The 22,211-nt window shown below is 41.4% G+C and overlaps 1 protein-coding gene across 3 annotated transcripts in view; it reads right to left on the bottom strand.

The window, feature by feature from the left end:
- Positions 1 to 22,211, bottom strand: part of LOC132405022 (methyl-CpG-binding domain protein 3-like) — a 127,966-nt gene that overhangs the window by 9,324 nt on the left and 96,431 nt on the right. For 2 of the 3 annotated variants that reach the window (XM_059989720.1, XM_059989718.1), the window contains one exon: positions 9,842 to 9,970. In XM_059989720.1, coding sequence (XP_059845703.1) covers positions 9,842 to 9,970 — 129 coding nt within the window. Of the gene's footprint in view, positions 1 to 9,836; positions 9,971 to 22,211 lie in introns of all 3 variants that reach the window. The other variant, XM_059989719.1, reaches the window with a different exon arrangement.

Here is a 22,211-nt window from a genome sequence, read left to right as displayed (position 1 = left end):
TTGGTAAGGCATTTGACAAAGTTCCACACGGTAGGCTTATTCAGAAAGTCAGAAGGCATGGGATCCAGGGAAGCTTGGCCAGGTAGATTCAGAATTGGCTTGCCTGCAGAAGGCAGAGGGTCGTGGTGGAGGGAGTACATTCAGATTGGAGGGTTGTGACTAGTGGTGTCCCACAAGGATCTGTTCTGGGACCTCTACTTTTTGTGATTTTTATTAACAACCTGGATGTGGGGGTAGAAGTGTGGGTGTTGGCAAGCTTGCAGATGACACAAAGGTTGGTGGTGTTGTAGATAGTGTAGAGGATTGTCGAAGATTGCAGAGAGACATTGATAGGATGCAGAAGTGGGCTGAGAAGTGGCAGATGGAGTTCAACAGTGGCAAAGTGTGAGGTGGTACACTTTGGAAGGACAAATTCCAAGGCAGAGTACAAAGTAAATGGCAGGATACTTGGTAGTGTGGAGGAGCAGAGGGATCTGGGGATACATGTCCACAGATCCCTGAAAGTTGCCTCACAGGTAGATAGGGTAGTTAAGAAAGCTTATGGGGTGTTAGCTTTTATAAGTCGAGGGACAGAGGTTAAGAGTTGCGATGTAATGATGCAGCTCTATAAAACTCTGGTTAGGCCACACTTGGAGTACTGTGTCCAGTTCTGATCAACTTACTATAGGAAGGATATGGAAGCATTGGAAAGGGTACAGAGGAGATTTACCAGGATGCTGCCTGGTTTAGAGAGTATGGATTATGATCAGAGATTAAGGGAGCTAGGGCTTTACTCTTTGGAGAGAAGGAGGATGAGAGGAGACATGATAGAGGTGTACAAGATATTAAGAGGAATAGATAGAATGGACAGCCAGCACCTCTTCCCCAGGGCACCACTCCTCAGTACAAGAGGACATGGCTTTAAGGTAAGGGGTGGGAAGTTCAAGGGGGATATTAGAGGAAGGTTTTTCACTCAGAGAGTGGTTGGTGCGTGAAATGCAGTGCCTGAGTCAGTGATGGAGGCAGATATACTAGTGAAGTTTAAGAGACTTCTAGACAGGTATATGGAGGAATTATATGGGAGGCAGGGTTTGAGGGTCGGCACAACATTGTGGGCCGAAGGGCCTGTAATGTGCTGTACTATTCTATGTTCTAAGAAAACGAATCTCAGTGTTGTACTTTGCAAGTAGATAATAAATCACTATACATACTTTTGATTTATATTGTTCCTAAAAAATAGGAACATTACTTTTTAAATACGCAACACTCACAACGCTGGAAGAGCTCAGTGTGTCAGGCAGGATCTGTGGAGAGGAATGAACAATCGATGTTTTGGGCCGAGGCCCTGGAAGGGAAGGGGGGAAGAAGCCAAAAAGGTGTGAGGGAGGGAAAGAGTACAAGCTGGAGGGTGACAAGTGTATCCAGGTGAGGGCAAATGTAGGTGGGTGGGTGGGGGAAGGAGATGAAGGAAGTAGCCGTGAGGTGAGAGGTGAAACCAGGTGACGGGGAAGGTAAGTGGGGGGGAGGGAAGGATGATGAAAGAGGCCATGAGGTGAGAAGTGAAACCAGGTAACGGGGAAGGTAGGTGGATTGGGGAGAGGGCTGAAGGGAAAAACTGAAGGATGATAGGTGAAACTAGATGACGGGAAGGTAGGTGGGTGGTGGGGAGGGGTGAAGGAAGAAACTGGAAGATGATGGGTGAAACCAGGTGAGAGAGAAAGTAGGTGGGTGGGGGTATGATGGAAGAAGCTGGGAGGTGATAATTGAAAAGGCTGATAGGAGAGTGGACAATGGGAGAGGAGCAGTACCAGAGGGAGGCGACAGTCAGATGACGAGCTGTGGTAGCAAGTGAGCACATAGTCAGAGGACAGCGGAGTTCCCAGAGGGGGAGCAGTGAGAGAGGGTCTCAATGAAGATCCAAAGAGAAAATTAAAATTTCTTCAGGGTAGGCATCCCTCAAATAAACTTCACAATGGAGCAGCAAATCGTAATCATTAATCTGAATAAGTAGTGGGCTGAAGGGCCTGTTGTTATGCTGCATCTCTCTATGAATCTACAGGTCATGGAGAACACGCAGACTCCACAAAGACAGCATTCACGGTCAGGGCAGAACAGGTGTCACTGGCAGCAGCACTGTTGTACTCTGCCACAGTAACCCCTAGAGCAAATAGAAAATAAAAGAACTGGATGAAAAAATAAAAATACAAGAGATTCTCAAGATGCTGGAATCCAGAGGAACAAGCACAGAAAGATAATTCATGTTAAAGAATTATTAACGAAAATGTACAAATTGATAAACAGGTATGTTAAATGATGAAAACAGAGACTGAGCATGATATATGAAGCTCTCTATCAGGATAATTCGAATGAAAAGGCAGCAGAAGCAGAAATACAAATCAGATGGGATAGTGTTGGGGCAGCACAATGGTGTACAGTACCAGCGACCTGTCGCTACCTGTGAGGAGTTTGTTTATATGTTCTCACTCACTGTGGCTGTGTGGGTTTCCTCCAGGTACTCCAGTTTCCTCCCACAGTCCAAAAACCAAAACGTGTCCAAAAATGTAGTATGGGTGCAGATATACCCAGCTCTGAGACACGGTTGGTAGGTTAATTGGTCATTATAAATTGTCCTGTGATTAAACTAGGATTAAATCAGGGGTCTGCTGGGCGGTACAGCCCAATAGGCCGGAAGGGCCTATTCCATGCTGTACCTCAATAAATAAATTAATTAATATACTCTTATACAATACTGTGCAAGTGTTAGGCACATATACAGCTAGGGTGCCTAAGACTTTCGCAAAGTACTGTAGCAGTTTTCACTGTACTGCTGCCACAAAAAAGGATCAAGAATCAACTTCATTCACCATGTACATTCACACGTATTAGGAACTTACTGTGGTATGCTGATCAGGGCATGACATGCAACAATTACACAGAATAAAGAGATGCACAGTACTGTGCAAAAGTCTTAGGCACATATATATAGCTAGGGTGCCTAAAACATTTGCACAGTGATGTATTTGTCAAGGTGGAGTTGAGAGAGTTTGTAAATCTGGTTGAAGCAAAGGATATTGGGGATGGTGAGGGTGGATTGCTGCAGAAGGGTGGGGACAGGTGGCAGAGGAAGAGTGCCCGGGGTGGGGGATTGCATGCATGCAAACACAAAACCCTGAGACACCGGGCAACGTAATTTGATTCCAAATAATTGGTATATTGATCATTATAGAATGTCTCTCTGGTGCTTCCCACTCTCCCCCCCCCCCCCCTTTTCCTAACCGTGATTCCCTTCTCCCTGCCCCCTCACGCTCTCAGTCCACAACAGAGACCCAAATCAGAATCAGGTTTATCATCACTCACAGATGTTTAGGAGCAGCTTCTTCCCCTCTGCATCTGATTCCTGAATGGACATTGAACCCATGAACACTCCCTCGCTACATTTTTAATTTCTGTTTTTGCACTACTTACTTATATTTACTGTGATTCAGTTTTGTTTCTATGTTGATGTATTGTATCGTAATTCTACAGAAAAGTTAACAAATTTCACGACATATGCCACTGTTATTAAACCTGGTTCTGATGTCATGAAATTTGGTTTTTTGCAGTAGCAGCAATTCAGTCAAATAAATAGCTACAGTATTGTGCAAAAGTCTTAGGCATCCTAGATGTATGAATGCCTAAGACTTTTACACTGTGTTGCACAATATGAAGTTAGATGTTGAAGTATGGATTTGGAGTAAAAATGTGCATAAATACTTGCATGTATTTACAATGTAAACAACATTATAAAAAGTGATTTAAAGTGCTTACAGTGCATTGCAGTGGTGGGGGTAATAAATAGAATGTGTGGGGAGTCCAACTAGAATGACTGATCAGATTAACTACCTGGTGGAAGAAACTTTTTAAGATGGAATGAAGTTTTTTTGCTTTCATAGCCCTGCCATACTTTCCAGAAGGGAGGCATTCTGCAGGGTGTGTAGTATACACAGTGAATAGTCGATACAAAGGCAAACATATCAAATTGTTGTTCACAACCTTAAAATAGCCATGAACCAGAATCAGAATTGGATTTATCACTGGCATATATTGTTTAATTTTTTAATCTTTGTGGCAGCAGTGCTGTGGAAATATTGAGAAAATAGAAATTTGAGCCTGGAATAGGCCCAACAAGCTGATCCACCCAGCAACCCATTTATTTAACCCTAATCTAATCACAGGGTAATTTACAATGATCAATTATCCTACTAACAGGCATTTTCTTGGACTATGGAAGGAAATCTATGCATCACAGTAAGGATGTACAAACACCTTACAGACAGCTTTGGAATTGAATTCCAAATTCTTAACAGCCCGAGCTGTAACAGCATTGTACTAACCGCTCTGCTACCGTGGGGCCTGAAATACCAAATTAATTTTTAAAATGTTAAAACAGTCAGGATTAGAGACCATTGTGAAAATATTGAGAAAATAAAGATTTGAACAGTAATATTTTTGTCACTACAATGAAGAGCTTAAATTGACATTTCAACAGCAAAGGCATCATTTTGCAGCTGGAGTAAACCTGTATATTTACAGTGGTAAATATACAGTGGTATCATTATTCTAATATGCTTACAAGACACAAGGACTTGGCAATTTCAAATGCTGACGCATGTTGCTTATAAAATACTAATGCTGGCCAAAGTACTTAAAGCATATAATAGATAATATAGCTTGTAGCAGAGGCAAGACCTTCATTCTCAACCAACACATCATCAATCCAAGGGAGAGGCAACATCAATCTTGCTTTGTTCACTTATCCACTGCAAGTCGATTTGATCATGTACTGAATTTTATAATCTATTAGCATTTGTTGTGATTGACCAGCATGGATAGCACATGGAATGAGGGGATAAACATAATATAGATTCTTATTTAATATTGACAAAAATGTTCATTTTCATTTGCAAATGTATATTTACAATTTATAGCTTAATACTAGCTCCTGGAACGTGATCAGAAACTACTTTGTAAGAAGCTGAAAGGCAACAGAAAAGATAAAGACTAAAGATTAGCTTTCATTTTCACATTTTCATTAAAACATCAAAACATGCAGTGAAATGCATCATTTTCTGACAAATTAAATCAGCAAAGATTGTGCTGGGCAGTCGGCAAGAGTTGCCACACTTCCAGTGGCAACGCAGCCTACCCACAACTTTCTGACCCACACATATTTGGAATGTGGGAGGAAACAGGAGCACCTAAAGGAAATCCAGACAGTCAAGGGGAGAACGTACAAACTCCGTAGAGACAGCTCTGGAATTCAACCCGGGTCACTGGCGCTGTAATAGCGTTATGCTAACTGATACGCTACCTTGCCATCCTACACTCTAATTAGGATAACTTTATGTGTTTGTGAGAATAAAATAAACAATATCCTTTTGAAAGCAGAAGTTTTAATGAATATGAATCAATCCGTCTGTAACAGTCTCTGCGATGGCTATTCTACGTCCCAGGAAAGAATGGAAAAGGCTCAGGTATTGAATATGGTTCACCGGAATCAAAAGGTTTTGGGTTGCAGCGTTAATTTAAGTTGATATTCAGTGTAGTATGGGTATAAAATATTCTGAGGCACTACTCCGATGAGCAATAAGGGACAATTGCTCAACAATAAGTACAATAGAACAGATTATTTTCTAATTAAAATGAATCGTTTTTGGATTTGATATAGTTTGAGTGCAATGTCTCCCCCATTTCAAAGAACACTTCATTGTTGGTGAAATGTTTGTTACATCATGGGTTCAGAATCAGAACCAGGTTTAATACCACTTGCATATGCCATTAAATTTGTTGGTATGTGGCAGCAGTACACTGCAATATATAATAAAAACTGCAAATTACAGTAAGTATATTAAAAAAAGTTCAATTAAATTAGTGCAAAAAAATTAGTGAGGTAGTGTTCATGGGTTCAATGTCGTTTAAGAAATTGGACGGTTGAAGGGAAGGAAGCTGTTCCTGAAACATTGAGTGTGTGCCTTCAGGCTCCTGCACCTCCTCCTTGATGGTAGCAATGAGAAGAGGGCATGTCCTGTATGATGGGGTTCCTTAATGATGGCATTGCTCCTTAAAGATTTTGCCATTGATTTTATTTGCCTTTTATCATGGTGCAGAACTTTCTGAGAGACTGATAGATCTTGAACCCTATTCTAGAGCAGGGCAATAGTTCACAGAGAAAACCAGTTATCTGTATCTCAATGTATCCCAGTTGCCTTCCTCACTTATAGATCACTGAAAATTACAGCACAATACAGGCCCTTCAGCCCATGATATCATGCCAACCTTTGAAACTATTAAAACCTAAGAACAATCTAACCCTTTTCTATTATATAGCCCTCCATTTTCTATCATCCATGTGCCGATCTAAGAAACTCTTAAACATTCCTCATGTACCTGCCTCCACACTCTGCGTAAAATATTTATCTTTGCCATCTCCAATATACTTTCCTCCAATGAGTTAAAGTTATGTTCCCTCGTATTAACCATTTCCATCCTGGAAACAAGTCTGTGGCTTTCCACTTGATCTATGCTTCTTATCATCTTGGCCACCTCATTCAGGTCACCTCTCATCCTCCTCTGCTCCAGAAAATAGTGCTTGCTTGCTCAATCTATACCCGTATATGGCAGCCTCTGTAATCCAGGCTTTATCCTGCTAAGTCACCTCTGCACCCTCTCTAAAGATTCCACAACCTTCTTATATTGAGATGACCAGAACTGAATGTGACATTCCAAGTTTAATCTAACCAGGGTCATATGAGGCTGCAGCATTACCTCACAGTGGAAATAATTCAGAAGATGTGGGACTTGGGTGGTTGGTAGTTAGGTTTAGTTGTTCTCCAATCTTGGCAATTTACTTGCAAACGTTTCATCACCATGTTGATTATGGTGGGTCCTCCAAATGCTTGGCCTTTATAAAAGTAAATAAAGGCCAAGCATTCAGAGTTACACTATCAATCTCTTGAATCTATCAACCCTGCCTTAATATATGTAAAGGCTCAGCCTCCACAGCTGCCTGTAACAAGAATTCCACAGATATACAATTTCAAGGCCTTAGACCTTTCAGTGAAAAAAAATCAGTGCATGCAATATGCCCTAATCTCTCTTGGCAACAATTGGAAACAAAGTGCTTCACAATAATATTTTTTTAACTTTCATATCCCTTCTTGTAAAAGTCAATGAAAGTATTAAGTAACAAAAGTTAGAATGGTAACAATGAATGTTTTTTCCTCCTTTAAAATGTTCGGTGATCACTTCAGATTTCTTAATAGATGGAGTGTGGTGATAGGGTCAAGATACTGAAATTAACTACCTTAAACTCAAGAAAGTCTGTGAATGCTGAAAATTTTGAGCAACACAGATAAGATGCTGGAGGAACTCAGCAGGTCAGGCAGCTTCTATTGAGCAGAACGTACAGTCGATGTTTTGGGCCGAGACCCTTCATAAGTACAAGCTGCCAGAATAATAAAGTAGGAAAGGAGTACAAGCTGACAGGTGATAAGAGAACAGGTCAGGGAAGGGTGGGTGCATAAGTACCTTTATTTGTGGTGTAGACAGGGAAGAATTGTAAAATACACATCAGCAATTCTTAAACACAAGAGATTCTGCAGATGCTGGAAATCCAGAACAGCAACCCAAAAAAAAACTAGAGGAATGCAGTTCAGGCAGGAGAAAAATAAATAGTTGACATTTCATGCTGAGATCTTTCATCAGGACTGTAAGGTCTACAATGCTGCCTAGTCCACTCAACGGTATCATCCTGTTAGATTAGACTGTTTGTTATTTTCTTTGCAATTACGTATTTATATTTTTATAACTAATTATATACATGCAGCTGTTTAGCATGTTTCCTAGTGGCTGCAGTATGTATAGCAAATGTTCAGAGTGTCCCAAGTGGTTATGTTTGTATGATTCTCATGGTTTTGCATTAATTGAATAAGGACTGTCTGATTGGTTGACTCTGATCTACAAATTTGGATGGAATGTTTCTTGTCTGTGGGTGTGTAAAAAGAACTGACCACACAGCTCTGCCACCTTTTTGCTTCCTTCACGTCACTTACTAGACAGCTATCATTGTCCATTTTAGTTCTATTTGTTCTAGTTATCATCATTATGTGCTGTGTCGTATAATGTGGACAATTATGGCCTTCGACCATGATTGTTCATGGCAAATGTTTCTACAGAAGTGGTTTGCCATTGCCTTCTTCTGGACAGTGTCTTCATAAGACCAGTGACCCCAGATATTATCCATACACTTTGGAGATTGTCTGCTTGGCATTAGTGGTCACATAACCAGGACGTGCATTAAGCACCAGCTGCTCATATGACCATCCACCAACGGTTTCCATGGCTTCATGTGACCCTGATCAAGGGGGCTAAGCAGGTACTACACCAAACAACACATGCAAAATGCTGGAGGAACTCCACAGGCAAGGCAGCATTTACAGAGAAGAGTACAGTTGACGTCTTTGGCTGAGACCCTTCATCAGGACTGGAGAAGAAAGATGAGGAGTCAGAATAACAAGGTGTGGGGACAGGAGATAGAAACACAAGGTGATAGGTGAAACCGATGGCAGAGGGTGTGGGGGGTGATGAAGTAAAGAGCTGGGAAGTTGATTAGTGACAGAGATATAGAACTGGAGAAGTGGGAATCTGATAGGAGAAGACAGAAGTCTATGGAAGAAAGAAAAGGGAGAGGAGCACCAGAGGGAGGTAAGTAGATAAGGTGAGAGGGGGAAATTGGAATGGTGAATTTGAAGGGGTGTTGGCCATTACCAGAACTTCAAGAAATCAATGCTCATGCCATCAGGTTGGAGGCTACTCAGATGGAATATAAGGTGTTGTTCCTCCATCCTGAGTGTGGCCTCATCGTGACAGTAGGAGAGACCATGGATGACATGTTGGAATGGGAATGAGAAGTGGAATTAAAATGGGGACACTGGGAGATCCCACTTTTTCTGGCAGACGGAGGTAGGCACTCGAGAAAACAGTCTCCCGATCTACGTCGGATCTCACCGATATATAGGAGGCCACATTGACAGCACCAGCTACTGTATATGGCCCCAAGAAACTCACAAGTGAAGTGGCGCCTTACCTGGAAGGATTGTTTCAGGCCCTGAATGGTAGTGAGGGAGGAGGTGTAGCACTTGTTTCATTTGCAAGGAAAAGTGCCAGGAGGGAGATCAGTGGGGAGGGACAAATGAGCAAGGGAGTTGTGTCAGGAGTGACCTCTGCGGAAAACGGGGGGGTGGGGGGAGATGATGTGCTTTGTGGTGGGATTCCACTAGAGATGTTAAAGTTACAGAGGGTTATGTATTGGATGTGGAGGTTGGAAGGGCTGAGGACAAGAGGTATCCTATCCCTGGTGAGGTGGTGGGAGGATGGGGTGAGGGTAGACATGCGTGAAAGGGAAGTGATGCAGTTGAGGGCAGCGTTGATGTTGGAGGAAGGGAAGCCCAATTTTTGAAGGAGGAGGACACCTCTTTAGTTCTGGATTGAAAACTCATCTGGAAAGCAGATGTGGCAGAGATGGAGGAATTGAGATAAGGGGATGGCATTTTTACAAGCGACAGGGTGGGAGGAGGTATAGTCTAGGAAGCTGTGAGAGTCAGTGAGTTTCACACCTTGTCCAAGGGTAATCTAGAAGCTAGCAGATGCAAGAAGTGCCTTACATTTCCTTTGGTCGACACATCTTCACCTCACCACCCATATTTGCTCTAGTAGAACTTAATAAAACAAACATGAGGTTTTGTGTCTCTTTCTAGACTTTTGAAAGAACCTTGAATTAAAAACATCACAACCCAACAATCCTTTGTTCCGACTAATACCTCACATTTGTGCATCGTGTTGCTCGTGTCCGACACATCCTTCCTCTGCGACTTCTTCTGCGCGTGCCAACTCGTCTGCCATTAGAGCCTCCTCGAGCCTTTTCCGCACCTGTTGTACCCGTTCTTCTTGTTTCCTGTGGTGTTGAGAAAAACATTTACACGCTTTAGAGATAACTTGGATGAAAAATGGTGGATTATGTGGAAGGAAAGAATTAGATTGATCTTAGAGCAGGTTGAAAGGTTGGCACAACATCATGGGTCAAAGGGCTGTACTGCGCTGTAATATTCTGTATTTGTTCTACATTCTTAACAAACAGTAAGGGTTTTCATCCACAAAATGCCTTGCTCACAACCTCTGCATTCCTGAATCAGTCACTTCACGGACAGTCTCAAAATCTGGGTTGGGTTTGAGAATTGGACAATTAAACATTTGCTGGATTGAAGGGAAGATTGAAGTATTGCAGATTTACCCCCAATATCTATATTAGTGTTTTTTAAAAAAATATAAAATGCAATAAAACCTACAGAATTCAGTGCATTGATTTTGCAGGCTAATATTTTATGGTCATACTCCTATAAATGAGCAGACAAGAGACACAGATTGAGTGGATACCCGGGGTGGAAAGGGTTAATACCAAGGGGCATAATTTTAAGGTGATTAGAGATGTAGGGATAAGCAACAGTTAAGTTTTTTTTAAAACACGGAGAACAGTGAATGCATGGAATTTGCTGCTGGGGTGGTGGTAGAGAGAGTTACATTAGGGACATTTAAGAAACTGTGAGATAGACATGCATGAGAGAAAAATGGAAGGCTGCATGGGAGGGAAGGATGGGATTAATCTTGAATAGGTTAAAAGGTCGGCAAAACATTGCAGGCCGAAAGGCCTGTACTGTACTGTAGCATAGACTTGTGATTAAATTAATGAGTGCAAATGCTAATTTCAGATTCAAGATATTGTTAAATGATGTTAAGCAGAAACCTTTGCCTCTAATACCCTTAAGCACAAGGTCAAATACGACAAAAGTAAATCAATTTGACTTTCAGATTCAGAATCAGGTTTAATTTCACAAGAATATGTCTGAATTTTGTGATTTGCAACAGCGGCATATTGCAATATATAGAAATTATAAGTACAGTAGGATAAGGCAGCGGAGGTTTAAAATCAGAGTTTCTTCTTCCAGATGAGCTCCATCTGCCGAAAGAGACTGGCTTTAAGGTGCAAGTAAACTGCCTTTGCCTCTTCCCCTGTCAGCAGAAACATTTCTGCCAGGTTGAACTTGGTTGGCAGAGGCTATTTGAGATACACACCATCGGGAGTATTTAGTAGGTAGTGGAAGTTTATCCCCACCAACACTCACGGCTGTGACAAGCTTATGAAACCCTCTAAACCCTAAACATTGACTCTTAACTCCTCCCTCTCTCACCAATACCATCCCTATGAACCTAAAAAAACCCACTAAAACTGAGCCAGAACCTCGAGGGACATCACAGCTCTACAGTGCTGGAGAAGGGGGAGCCCAATAGGAGGGGACACAACGCCATAGAAGGAAGAAAAGGGGGGAGTAACACTAGACGGAGGTGATGGGGAGGCAAGGAGATAAGGTGAGAGAGGAAAAAGTGGATTTGGAATGGTGAGTGGGGTGGTTTCATTACCAGAAGTTCAAGAGATTTTCAGCCCTATATCTCTTCAGCCAGAGGTTGGTGAATCTGTGGAATTCAATGCCACTGATTGGTGTGATGGCCAAGACAGTGAGTATACTTAAAGTGGAGGTTGATAGGTTCTTGATTAGTAAAGGCGTCAAAAGTTACTGGGAGTAGGCAGGAAAATCTAAAATTATTGATGGCATTCGCAAAAAAATACACGATTTGCCATTTTCCTGACAATGTCTTTTAAATAAGTTAGCATTTAAATTGATCCTTAGACCTATTCTGGTTCTGAATTCTGTAAAGCTTTGATTGTGTGACTGTAAATAGGCCACACACAAAAAAAAGCAGAATTATGGGTTCGGTACAGAAGGCATACAAATGCCTGAATTAGTGTTTGACCATGCTTTGTATTTCAAGTACTGTAGATTGCAAATACAGATGGATGCATAATTATATAATGTTTACAGAAAAAGATAAAATTTCCCTAAAGAACCCTGGTCACATCGGTCAAAATTTTGAATATTGCTGCCTTCCTGATTTCACTAAACCAATCATGCGAGTGCCATCTGCTGGCATAGCAGATGCCCTGTGGAAATAAGTCTGGTTTATTGATTTTATTTAGAGATACTGCACGGAACAGGTATCTCCAGCCCAACTAGCCACATCACCCAGCAGCCCATCAATTTAACCCTAGCCTACACACAGGACAATTGAGAATGGCCGATTAACCTACGTCATTTGAAATGTGGGAGGAATCTGGAGCACGTGGAGAAAACGCACGCCATCACAGGGAGAACATACAAACTCCTTATAGATGGTGCTGGAACTGAAATCTGACACCCTAAGCTGCAACAACATTGAGTTACTCTCTGCGCTAACATTTATTGATTTAATACCTATACATTTCGAATTTATACTACAAACGGACAAGTACCTACTCACAGTTCCACAGTTAAATGGGGTGTCTATGGAGGGATAGCGCCTCTGGGGGGGGGGGGGGTGCCTGCCTTTCCCTTTTCAGGGCAGCTCGTCCACCTTTGGTCCCCACTGGGTGCTCAGCTCTCACCTGAGGCTCCAAGTAGCTGTAGCACATGCAGCGGCCACACCCCAGTGAGGTAGGGGATCTGCCTGTCCCAGCATGTGCAGTCTGGCCATGGCAGATTGAGCGGAAGAGACTAATTAATAGTCCAACGGACAAGAAGGCAGGCCAGCAGGTGTAGTGGAGTGCTAAGAGCATGACAAGGCACTTAGATATCCTGGTCATCCACCCAGCAGAAGGCAAAGGCAAATCACTGCTGTAACCTGCCGCGTACGCGTTCCCAATATGTCAGAGCAGTGTGGAGGGAAATCGTCCGCCAAATGGAAATTCCAGATGTGACCTAACAATGAATACCTAACAGTTCTGCTGCTGCCAGGAACAACGTACAGAATCCAAAAGAACATTTTAATCATTTTAATATTCTCACTCTAATTACAACTGTCTAATTATTATTAATTAATATACTACTGAGTATATCCAACCTTTTGCCCAGATCCATATACCTGCTATCTAAAATGAATGTCAAGCACACAAAGCACAGTCTCAGGAAAGCAGCAAACATCAACAGAGACCACCACCACTCAGTCCATGCTCTCTTCTCGCTACTGCCATCAGGAAGGAGGTACAGGAGCCTCAGAACCTACACCCCCAGTTCAAGAACAGTTATTACTCCTTAACCATCAGGCTCTTGAACCAGAGGGGATAACTTCACTCACCCCATCACTGAATTGTTCGCTCAACCTATGGACACACTTTCAAGGACTCTTCATCTCATGTTCTTGACATATACTACTTATTTATTTGAAGGTCTTAGAAGTTAAGCAGGTACTGTTTCTTTGAAAGAAATGTCTAGATGACAACTTGTCCTCTCTTCACCGCAGTTTAGTCCTTTTCCAGGCATGTTTTGTCTTCTGTGCTCCCATGGCACTCAGCTGCATTTAAGTTAGCACCGTTTACGAAAAAAGAATTTTAATTTCCCTTCCAGGGCAAAAAAAAGAGGATGGGAGAAGGATCTGACAGGCAAGGTGACGCAAATTGCTGAGAGATCCTATAGGTATATTAAATGGGTGAATAGAGAGAGAATAGCACCCTTAAAGCATGGACATCTGTGTAGAACCAAGTAGATAGGTGAGCATTTTAATGTATATTTCTCTTCCATATTTGCTGTGGAGAGAATGATGGCAGTTAAGGAAATAAATGGTGTTGTCTTGGGACCACATACAAATTAGTAGCAAGGAGGCACTGGATGCCTTAAAGTATGTTAGGATAGATGATAATAATAACTTAATTACAGAGCTCTTTTCATACAGACCATGTAGTTCAAAGTCCTTTAGAATGGGATAGATTATAGGACCAGAGGGCACAGCCTCAGAATAGAAGAACGTCCATTTACAACAGAGATGAGAAGGATTTTCTTTGGCTAGAAATGGTGTACCTGTGGAATTTGTTACCATAGGCAGTTGTGGAGGACAGGTCATTGAGTGTATTTAAGGCGGAAGGTCAAAGGTTCTTGATTAGTCAGGGAGAAAGCAGGAGAATGGGGTTGAGAGGGTTTATAAATTAGAGATGTTGGAATGTCTGAACAGACTTGAAGGGCCAAATAGTCCAATTCTGCCATTAGGTCTTATGGATAAAAGTGCAAACATGAAAACAAAATAAAATATAAAAATAAAATAAACATGAAAATAAAAGACAAAAAGGTGTTAGTTAAATGCAAAATTAAATAAATAGGCTTGAAGCTGGCATTTAAAAGTCTCAACTGAGTTTTCGTCCTTTATAGTTTTAGGTCTTGAATTCTACAGTTTAGTTATTCCACAGATAAGGCGTACAATCTCTCGGGCTTTACCTGGTGTATTTATGGAACTTGAGGGAAGCTAAAGAAGAAATTGTGGAGGACCTTGCAGAGACTTTTGCTTCAGCTGCAGCCATAGGTGAGGCTCAAGAGGACTTGTTAATGTGGTAATATTGTTTAAAAAGCATAGCATGACAAGCTAAGAAGCTACAGACTAGCTACTGACATTCGTGGTGGTTAAATTGCTCAAGGGGATTCTAACTGATAACGTCTGATTCAGGACAATCAGCACGGTTTTGTGTGTGGAAAGCTATGTCTCACAAGTCTCTCAGCATCCTTCAAGAAGGCAACTGAGTGAAGGTGACAGTAGGGCAGTGGATACTATCAAGGTCCCTCATGGCATGCTAGTCTAGAAAGCAGATCACATGGGGTGGGGGGCAAGGTTTACACGGCAGATTGGATTCATAATTGGCTCAATGGTAGAACTTTGAACTTTTCAGCACAGTACAAGCTCTTGAGACCACAATGTTATTCCAGCCTTTTAACTTACTCCAAGATAAATCTAACTCCTCCCTCCCACATTTTGCTTTCACTCAGAAGTAGAAGGTGATGGTCAAGGGTTTTTTTTGGATGGGAGACAATGTATTCTAGTGATGCGTCACGGAGTCAATACTGGGAACTTTGTAGTTTGTAAATTATACAAATGATTTAGATGTGAACATACAAAGCATGGTTATTAAGTGTGTGGATGATAGTACAATAGGCTGTGTTGTAGACAGTGTAGAAGATCATGAAAAATTGAAGGGGGACCTTGGCCAGATGGGTATGTGGACTGAGGATTGGCAAATGATTTTCAATCCAAATAAATACAAGGCTTTGCATTTTGCGATCTTATGTGCAGGTTTTATGCAGAGAATGAACAGGGGGATGTCAGAGTGAAAAAACAGCATTATAGGTAGACAGGATGGTGAAGGCAGCATTTGGGTCACTAGCTTTTATCTAACAGGGCATTTAATACAGGAGGTGGGAAATTATATTGCAATTAACCTGCACTTAAGGGTATTATTTTACCCTGCTGCAGAAAAGACAGTATCAAACTAGAAAGAGTGCAGAAAGGATTTTCCAGGATGTTGGCCGGACTTGTGGCCTGATTTGCAAGAAGTGGGTGCGTAGATTAATACTTTATTCCCTGGAAATAAGAGATTGAGGACATCTGATAAAGGTCTACGGAGTTACGAGGAGCATAGACAGGATGAAAGCACAGGGGGAGGGGGCGCTAAAAACAAGAATACATAGACTTATGATCAAATTTTAAAGGGACATCAGGGGCAGCTTCTTCACACAGAAGGTGATGTACATTTGGAATGATCTGCCAGAAGTAGTGGTTGAGGTGGGCACATCAGCAACATTTACAAACCTTCTATATTAAGTACACAGATAGGAGAGGTTTAGAAGGCTGTGGGCCAAATGAGGGCTGTTGGAATGTGCTCACTGAGCAGCAGTTAGTACTGGCGAGTAAGGCCAAATGGCCCATTTCTATGCAATATAACTGTAGAAATTTTATATCTATGCCTTCTATTTCTTGACTACTAACCAGAAAAAAAGTCTATTTGTCCGTACTTACCTTTTCAAAGAGGAAATATAAGGCCCCCTTCTTGGGCCGCTTATCTAAGTAAGGATATGAGGGCATTGGAAAGTATCCACATGGGGTTTACAAGAATGATCCCAGGAATGAAAGTGTTAACATATGAGGAATGTTTGATGGCTCTGGGCCTGTGTTTAATGAAAATTAGAAAGAGTGATCTTACTGAAACTTATCGAATATTGTAAGACCTAGATAGAGTGGATATGGGGAAGATGGTTCCTGTGTTGGGGGGACCTAGGACCAGATAGCACAGCCTCAGAATACAAGGAACATCCATTTAGAACAGAGCTAAAGAGGAATTTTCTTGCCAGAGGGTGACAAATCTGTGGAATTCATTGCCACAGACGACTATGGAGGCTTAGTCAATGGGTATATTTAAAGTGGAGGTTGAGAAATTCTTGATTAGTAATTTTATTTATTAATACAGCGTGGAGTACTCCCTTCCACCCCTTCATGTCACATTGCCCTAGCAACACCTGACAAACCTGATAAATCCTAACCTAATCACAGGACAATTTACAACGACCAAAAAACCTACCCGGTACATCTTTGAACTGTGGGAGGAAACCGGAGAATCAGGAGAAAAACCATGCATTCCACAGGGAGGACATACAGAAACTCCACACAAAATGACACCAAATTGAACTCTGAACTCCAGGACATCCTGAGCAGTAGTAGAGTCACACTAACCACTACGGTACTGTGGCGCCGTAAATAATGTAAGGGTGTCAAGGGTATGGGGAGAAGCCAGGAGAGTGGAGTTGAGAGGAGTAACAAATCAGTCATGGGTGAATGACGAAGCAGACTTGATGGGCTGAATGGCCAAATGCTACTCCTATGTCTTATGAGTAAAGGAGTGAGAGAAATGGTTTAGGTAATATGGACAGAATGAGGAATATAGGAACAAATAGCAGAAAGCATTGAGATGGACAAGAATGTGGGATGATATTACTACTGGATTCAGGTATTAAAATGTTAAAGATTAGCTCTCTTGGCCTCGAGACATACAGCACAGAAACAGGCCTCACAGCCCAACCAGTGGACACAGGGAATTATGGATAATACCACTGAGTCTTTGCTAAACACAGGCCCTTTTTTCCTTTTGCTTTTCAAAATACCTTTTAGCCAACCAGTTAGAAAATTGCAGCGTATTCATAGTAATCTATAAAAGAACTATTAATAAACCATTTACAGGACGAAACATTTGAAATAGTACCAATGCACTTCTAACCAAGTGAGTTATTTTTAGCAGATGCTGATTTAGTCGATTGCTATAAATTTTAACAAATGTGAAAGCAAGCAGAAAGAAAGCAGAAAATAGCAATGCACATGCACAAAATGCTGGAGGAATTCAGCAGCTCAGGCGGCATCTATGGAGGGAAATAGAGTGGATATTTCAGGCCCAGACCCTTCATTGGGACTGAATAGGAAGGGGGAAGATGCCAGAATAAGGAGATGTGGGTGGGGGGTGGTGCAGGGGAAGGGGGGAGTACAAGCTGGCTGGTGATAGGTGAAAGCGAAGGTGGGATGAAATGAGAAACTGGGAAGTGATATGTGGAAAAGGTAAAGGGCTGAGGAACGAGGACAGGAGAGGAGCATTAGCTGGCCAGTGGTGCAGTGGCATCCGCATCGGACTTCGAGGCGAGTGGTTCCAGGTTTAAATCCAACCAGCTCCTTGCATGCTTTCTATGGTTAAGCGTCGAACTAGCAACTTGGCCTCATAAAATAAAACAGGCAAATGCTACAAGGAACAACAAGGTTGCCATCCAACGCGCCACAAGGCACGAAGAGAAACAGCAAACAGTTATGGAGAGTGGACAATGAGAGAAAAGGAAGGAAGAGAGGCACCAGAGGGAGCTGGGGAGAAGAAAAGAGTGGGGAGCCAGAATGAGGAATGGGAAAAGAGAATCACAAACAGGAAAAAAATCTGCAGATGCTGGAAATCCAAGCAACACACACAAAATGCCGTACTAACTCAGCAGGTCAGACAGCATCAACAGAAAAGAGCACAGTCGACGTTTTGGGCTGAGACCCTTCAGCAGGACCCTGGCAGCCACTGGGAGAAAATCAAAATTTTACTCTCTATTTTTGAAATTGTAATAATATTTAACATGCAAGGAGAAAAGCAGTATGATTTTTCACAAATTTGAAATATTTATACATCAGTTTGCTTACCATTATTCAGGTGGCAACCATCATACAAAACCATGAAGTATAAACCTTACAATCTGACAAGAGTTGATATGTGTCATGATTAAAAAAAACTAGTCTGTGAATCCACTGCGGTCAAAAACTGAAGTGTGATCATTTCTTTTCACATTTATTCTCCTTTTTCCACAAATGATCCTCAGGTGGACAGAGTTGTATTGGATTAAGCTTTGAAAATAAATGGGTAGCTCATTCCTTATGAAAGAAACATGTCCCAGTGGAAAAGACAACTGAATTCCCACATTTTTTATGCGCTTTGAGGAGGATTTGTCAAAGGAAAGTTTATGCTGCAAGGAGGTAGCTCATTATTGGTCAGTCTAAACTAAAAATTACAGCAAACTGCCTGTTTCAAAAGGTCCCTTTTGGAAAGTGTTATAGGGCTATTAACTCAAAACCTGCAAGCTATTTTAAAAGGTTTTCCCCTCAGGCAGTTCATCTGATCAACTATTCTAGTTACTCAGTCACTCCACTGCACTGCAAACACTTCAAACCACTTTTTAAAATGCTATTTACATTGTAAATACATGTTAGTTTTATGTATTCATGAACATTTTATTCCAAATCTATACTTTATAACTTTATCTTTATATAATTCTTTATTATTATTAAATGTTTTTTGTTACATGTCACACCCTGACCAACACATCACTGTAAATTTCTAATACAAATGTATATACAAATAAAGTTGAACCTTAAAGGAAAAACAAATCAGCCAAGATTGAGTGGACTGTGGGAGGAAACCAGAACACCTGTAGGAAACTCATGGGGTCACGGGAAAACATACAAACTCCTTACAGATAGCACCGGAACTGAACTCTGAAGTCCCAAGATGGAATAGCATCACACTAACCACTACACTACTGTGACGTATGTTGCATGTTGCACCAGCACACTTCTGTAATAATTGTAAAAGCATACGGCAAATAACATTAATCCGTGATCCTTGAAAATTAATCATTGATTTACTTCTGAGACCTTCTGTTAATAATTGTCAAAAATATTTGTGGCTTTACACCACTGTAACAATGCAGGAATCCTTAGCATTCTCCCACTTGAGCACTCAACATTCAAAGTACAACAGGCTCACAATGACACAGAAACAGACTGGCAGAGTGAATAGGAACCATATCAACATGTACAAAGATTCTGAATGGGAAAGGGCACAGAGTCAGTCATAAAAGTACAGCACAGAAAGTGTCCCTTCAGCCCATCTAGTCCATGCTAAACCATTTAATCCACCTACTCCCATTGACCTGCACCTGGACCACAGCCATCCACACCCCTACCATCAAATAACCTATACAACCTCCTCTTAAACGTTGAAATCAAACTTGCATGCACCACTTGTGCTGAACTCATTCCACACCCTCAGGATCCTTCAAGTGAAGAAGTTTCTCCTCAAGTTCCTGATAAATTTTTCACCTTTCACCCTTAACCCATAACCTCTGGTTGTAGTCCTACCCAACCTCAATGGAAAAAGCCTGCTTGCATTGCATTTACCCCTCAAAAGTTTGTATACTTCCATCAAACATCCTCTCAATCTTCTGTGTTCCAAGGAATAAGGTCCCAAGTTGTAAGTTTCCTTGTAACTCAGGTCCTCCAGACCCAGCAACATCCTTGTACTGTACTCTTTTCAACCTTATTAACATCTGTCCTGTAGGTAGATGAAACTTGCACGCAATTCTCCAAATTAGACCTCAACAATGCCTTGTACAACTTCAACATAACATCCCTTCTTCTGTACTTAATACTTTGATTTATGAATGCTAATATAGCAAAATCTTTCTTTATAACCTTATCTACTGTGACATCACTTACAATGAATTATGGAACTGTATTCCCAGATCCCTTTGTTCCACCACACTCCTCAATGCCCTGCCGTTCGCTGTCAAAGACCTACCCTGGCTTATCCTACCAAAGTACAAAGCCTCACACTTGCTTGCATTATATTCCATCAGCCATTTTTTAGTTTATTTTTCCAGCTGGTCTAGAACCTGCTGCAAGCCAAGACAGACTTCCTCATTGTCCTCTACACCCCTAATCTTGGTGTCATCCAGAAATTTACTGATCCAGTTAACCACATTATAATCCAGATCATTAATACAGATGACAAACAACAACAGACCCAGCACTGATCCCTGTGGCACTCCACTAGTCACAGGCCTCCAGACAGAGAGGCAATCATCTACTACACTCTCTGGCTTCTTCCTCAAAGCCAATGTCTAATTCAATTTACTGCCTCATCTTGAACGCTGGGCAACTGAACCTTCTTGACCAACCTCCCATGTGGACCTTGTCAAATGCCTTACTTAAGTCCATGTAGACAACATCCACTGGCTTGCCTTCATCAACTTCCTCAAAAAACTCTATAAGAATAGTTAGATATTGCCTACCATGCATGGCCATGCTGACTATCCTTAATCAGTCCATGTCTATCCAAATACTTCTAAATATCTGGTCCTTAGAACACCTTCCAATAACTTTCCCACTATTGATGTCAGGCTAACCGACCTATAATTTCCTGGTTTATTTTTAGAGCCTTTCTTAAACAGCGGAGTAAAGCTGGCTATTTTCCAATCTTTTGGTACCTCACCTGCTGCTAATGATGACTTAGATATCTCTGCAAAGGCCCCACTCTCTGCACTTGCCTCCCACAAGGTCCTAGGAAACATCTCGTCAGGCCCTGATGATTCATCTACCCCTGATTTCCCTCAGGTCAGCAAACACATCCTCCTCTGTAATCTGCGTATGTCCATGAAGTTAATGCCACTTTGCCTCACTTCTCTAGAATCTGTATCCATCTTCTGAGCAAATACAGATGCAAAAAAAAATTATGATCGCCACCATCTCTTCTGGCTCCACACATGTATTACCATTCTGATCTTCCAGAGGAACAATCTTGTTCCTTGCAATCCTTTTGCTCTTAACCTATCTGTAGAATCCTTTAGGATTCTCCTTCATCTTGTATGCTAGGGCAACCTCATGCCTTCTTTTAACCCTCCTGATTACCTTCTTAAGTGTTCTCTGCATTTCTTATACTCCATATCCACTCCATTTGTTCCTACCTGCCAATTCCTGCAATGCACCTCCATTTTTTTTTCTTAAACAGGACTTCAATATCTCTTGAAAACAAAAAAATCCCTACAGTTGTTATCTTTACCTTTTATTCTGACAGGCACATACACGCTTTGTAGTTTCAAAATTTCACTTTTGAAAGCCTCCCATATACTTTTGCCAAAAAAAAGCCTGTCGCAATGCACACTTGCCAGATCCCTTCAGATACCAACTTAGAATTTCAACTAGTGGACCAGAACTATTGCTTTGCATACTTAGAAACGTGGGAAATGAAGAGACATTAGGATTCCAACAGTAAATGGGGAGATGGACGAGTTGAAACATCAAGCATGAAATGAATTGCTTTGGGAAAAATAAGTCAGTAGAAGCAAAGAGATACAATTTTCAGCTTGTCACCTAAAACCTTGTCAAATTTCCATAGATGCACAGTGGAGAGAATCTTAACAGGTTGCATCACAGCCAAGTATGGAAACAACAATGCCCAAGAACAGAAAAGGCCACAGAAAGAGGTGGACACAGCCCGGACCATCACAGGCACTCAAAGTAAAATGGGCTCACAGTAAAGCAAAAATAAAATCATAAACCTACATAAAAACATAGACTGGTGAGTGAATAGGAATCATATCAACATTTACAAACACATTTGCTTGAAACCCTGGTACTATAGAGTTATGGGTAAGAAATTAGCTTCAGAGTGAAAAGGAAAATAGTACAGTATAGCTATTTTCTGAGAAGAAAGTATTTGTGGACAGTTATCACGGGTCATGCTCTTTTTGATATACACCCTGTGGCCACTTAATTAGGTACAGGAGGTACCTAATAAAGTGGCCAAAGAGTGAATGTTTGTGGTCTTCTGCTACTGTAGCCCATCTACTTCAAAGTTCAAAATATTGTGCATTCAGAGATACTCTTCTGCACACCATTGTTGTAATGCGTCGAGTTACTATCATCTTTCTGTCAGCTTGAAC

Source organism: Hypanus sabinus, chromosome 14 (assembly GCF_030144855.1).
Source record: "Hypanus sabinus isolate sHypSab1 chromosome 14, sHypSab1.hap1, whole genome shotgun sequence".
NCBI classification, from domain to species: domain Eukaryota; kingdom Metazoa; phylum Chordata; class Chondrichthyes; order Myliobatiformes; family Dasyatidae; genus Hypanus; species Hypanus sabinus.
This window is presented reverse-complemented; position numbering and strand designations above follow the sequence as displayed.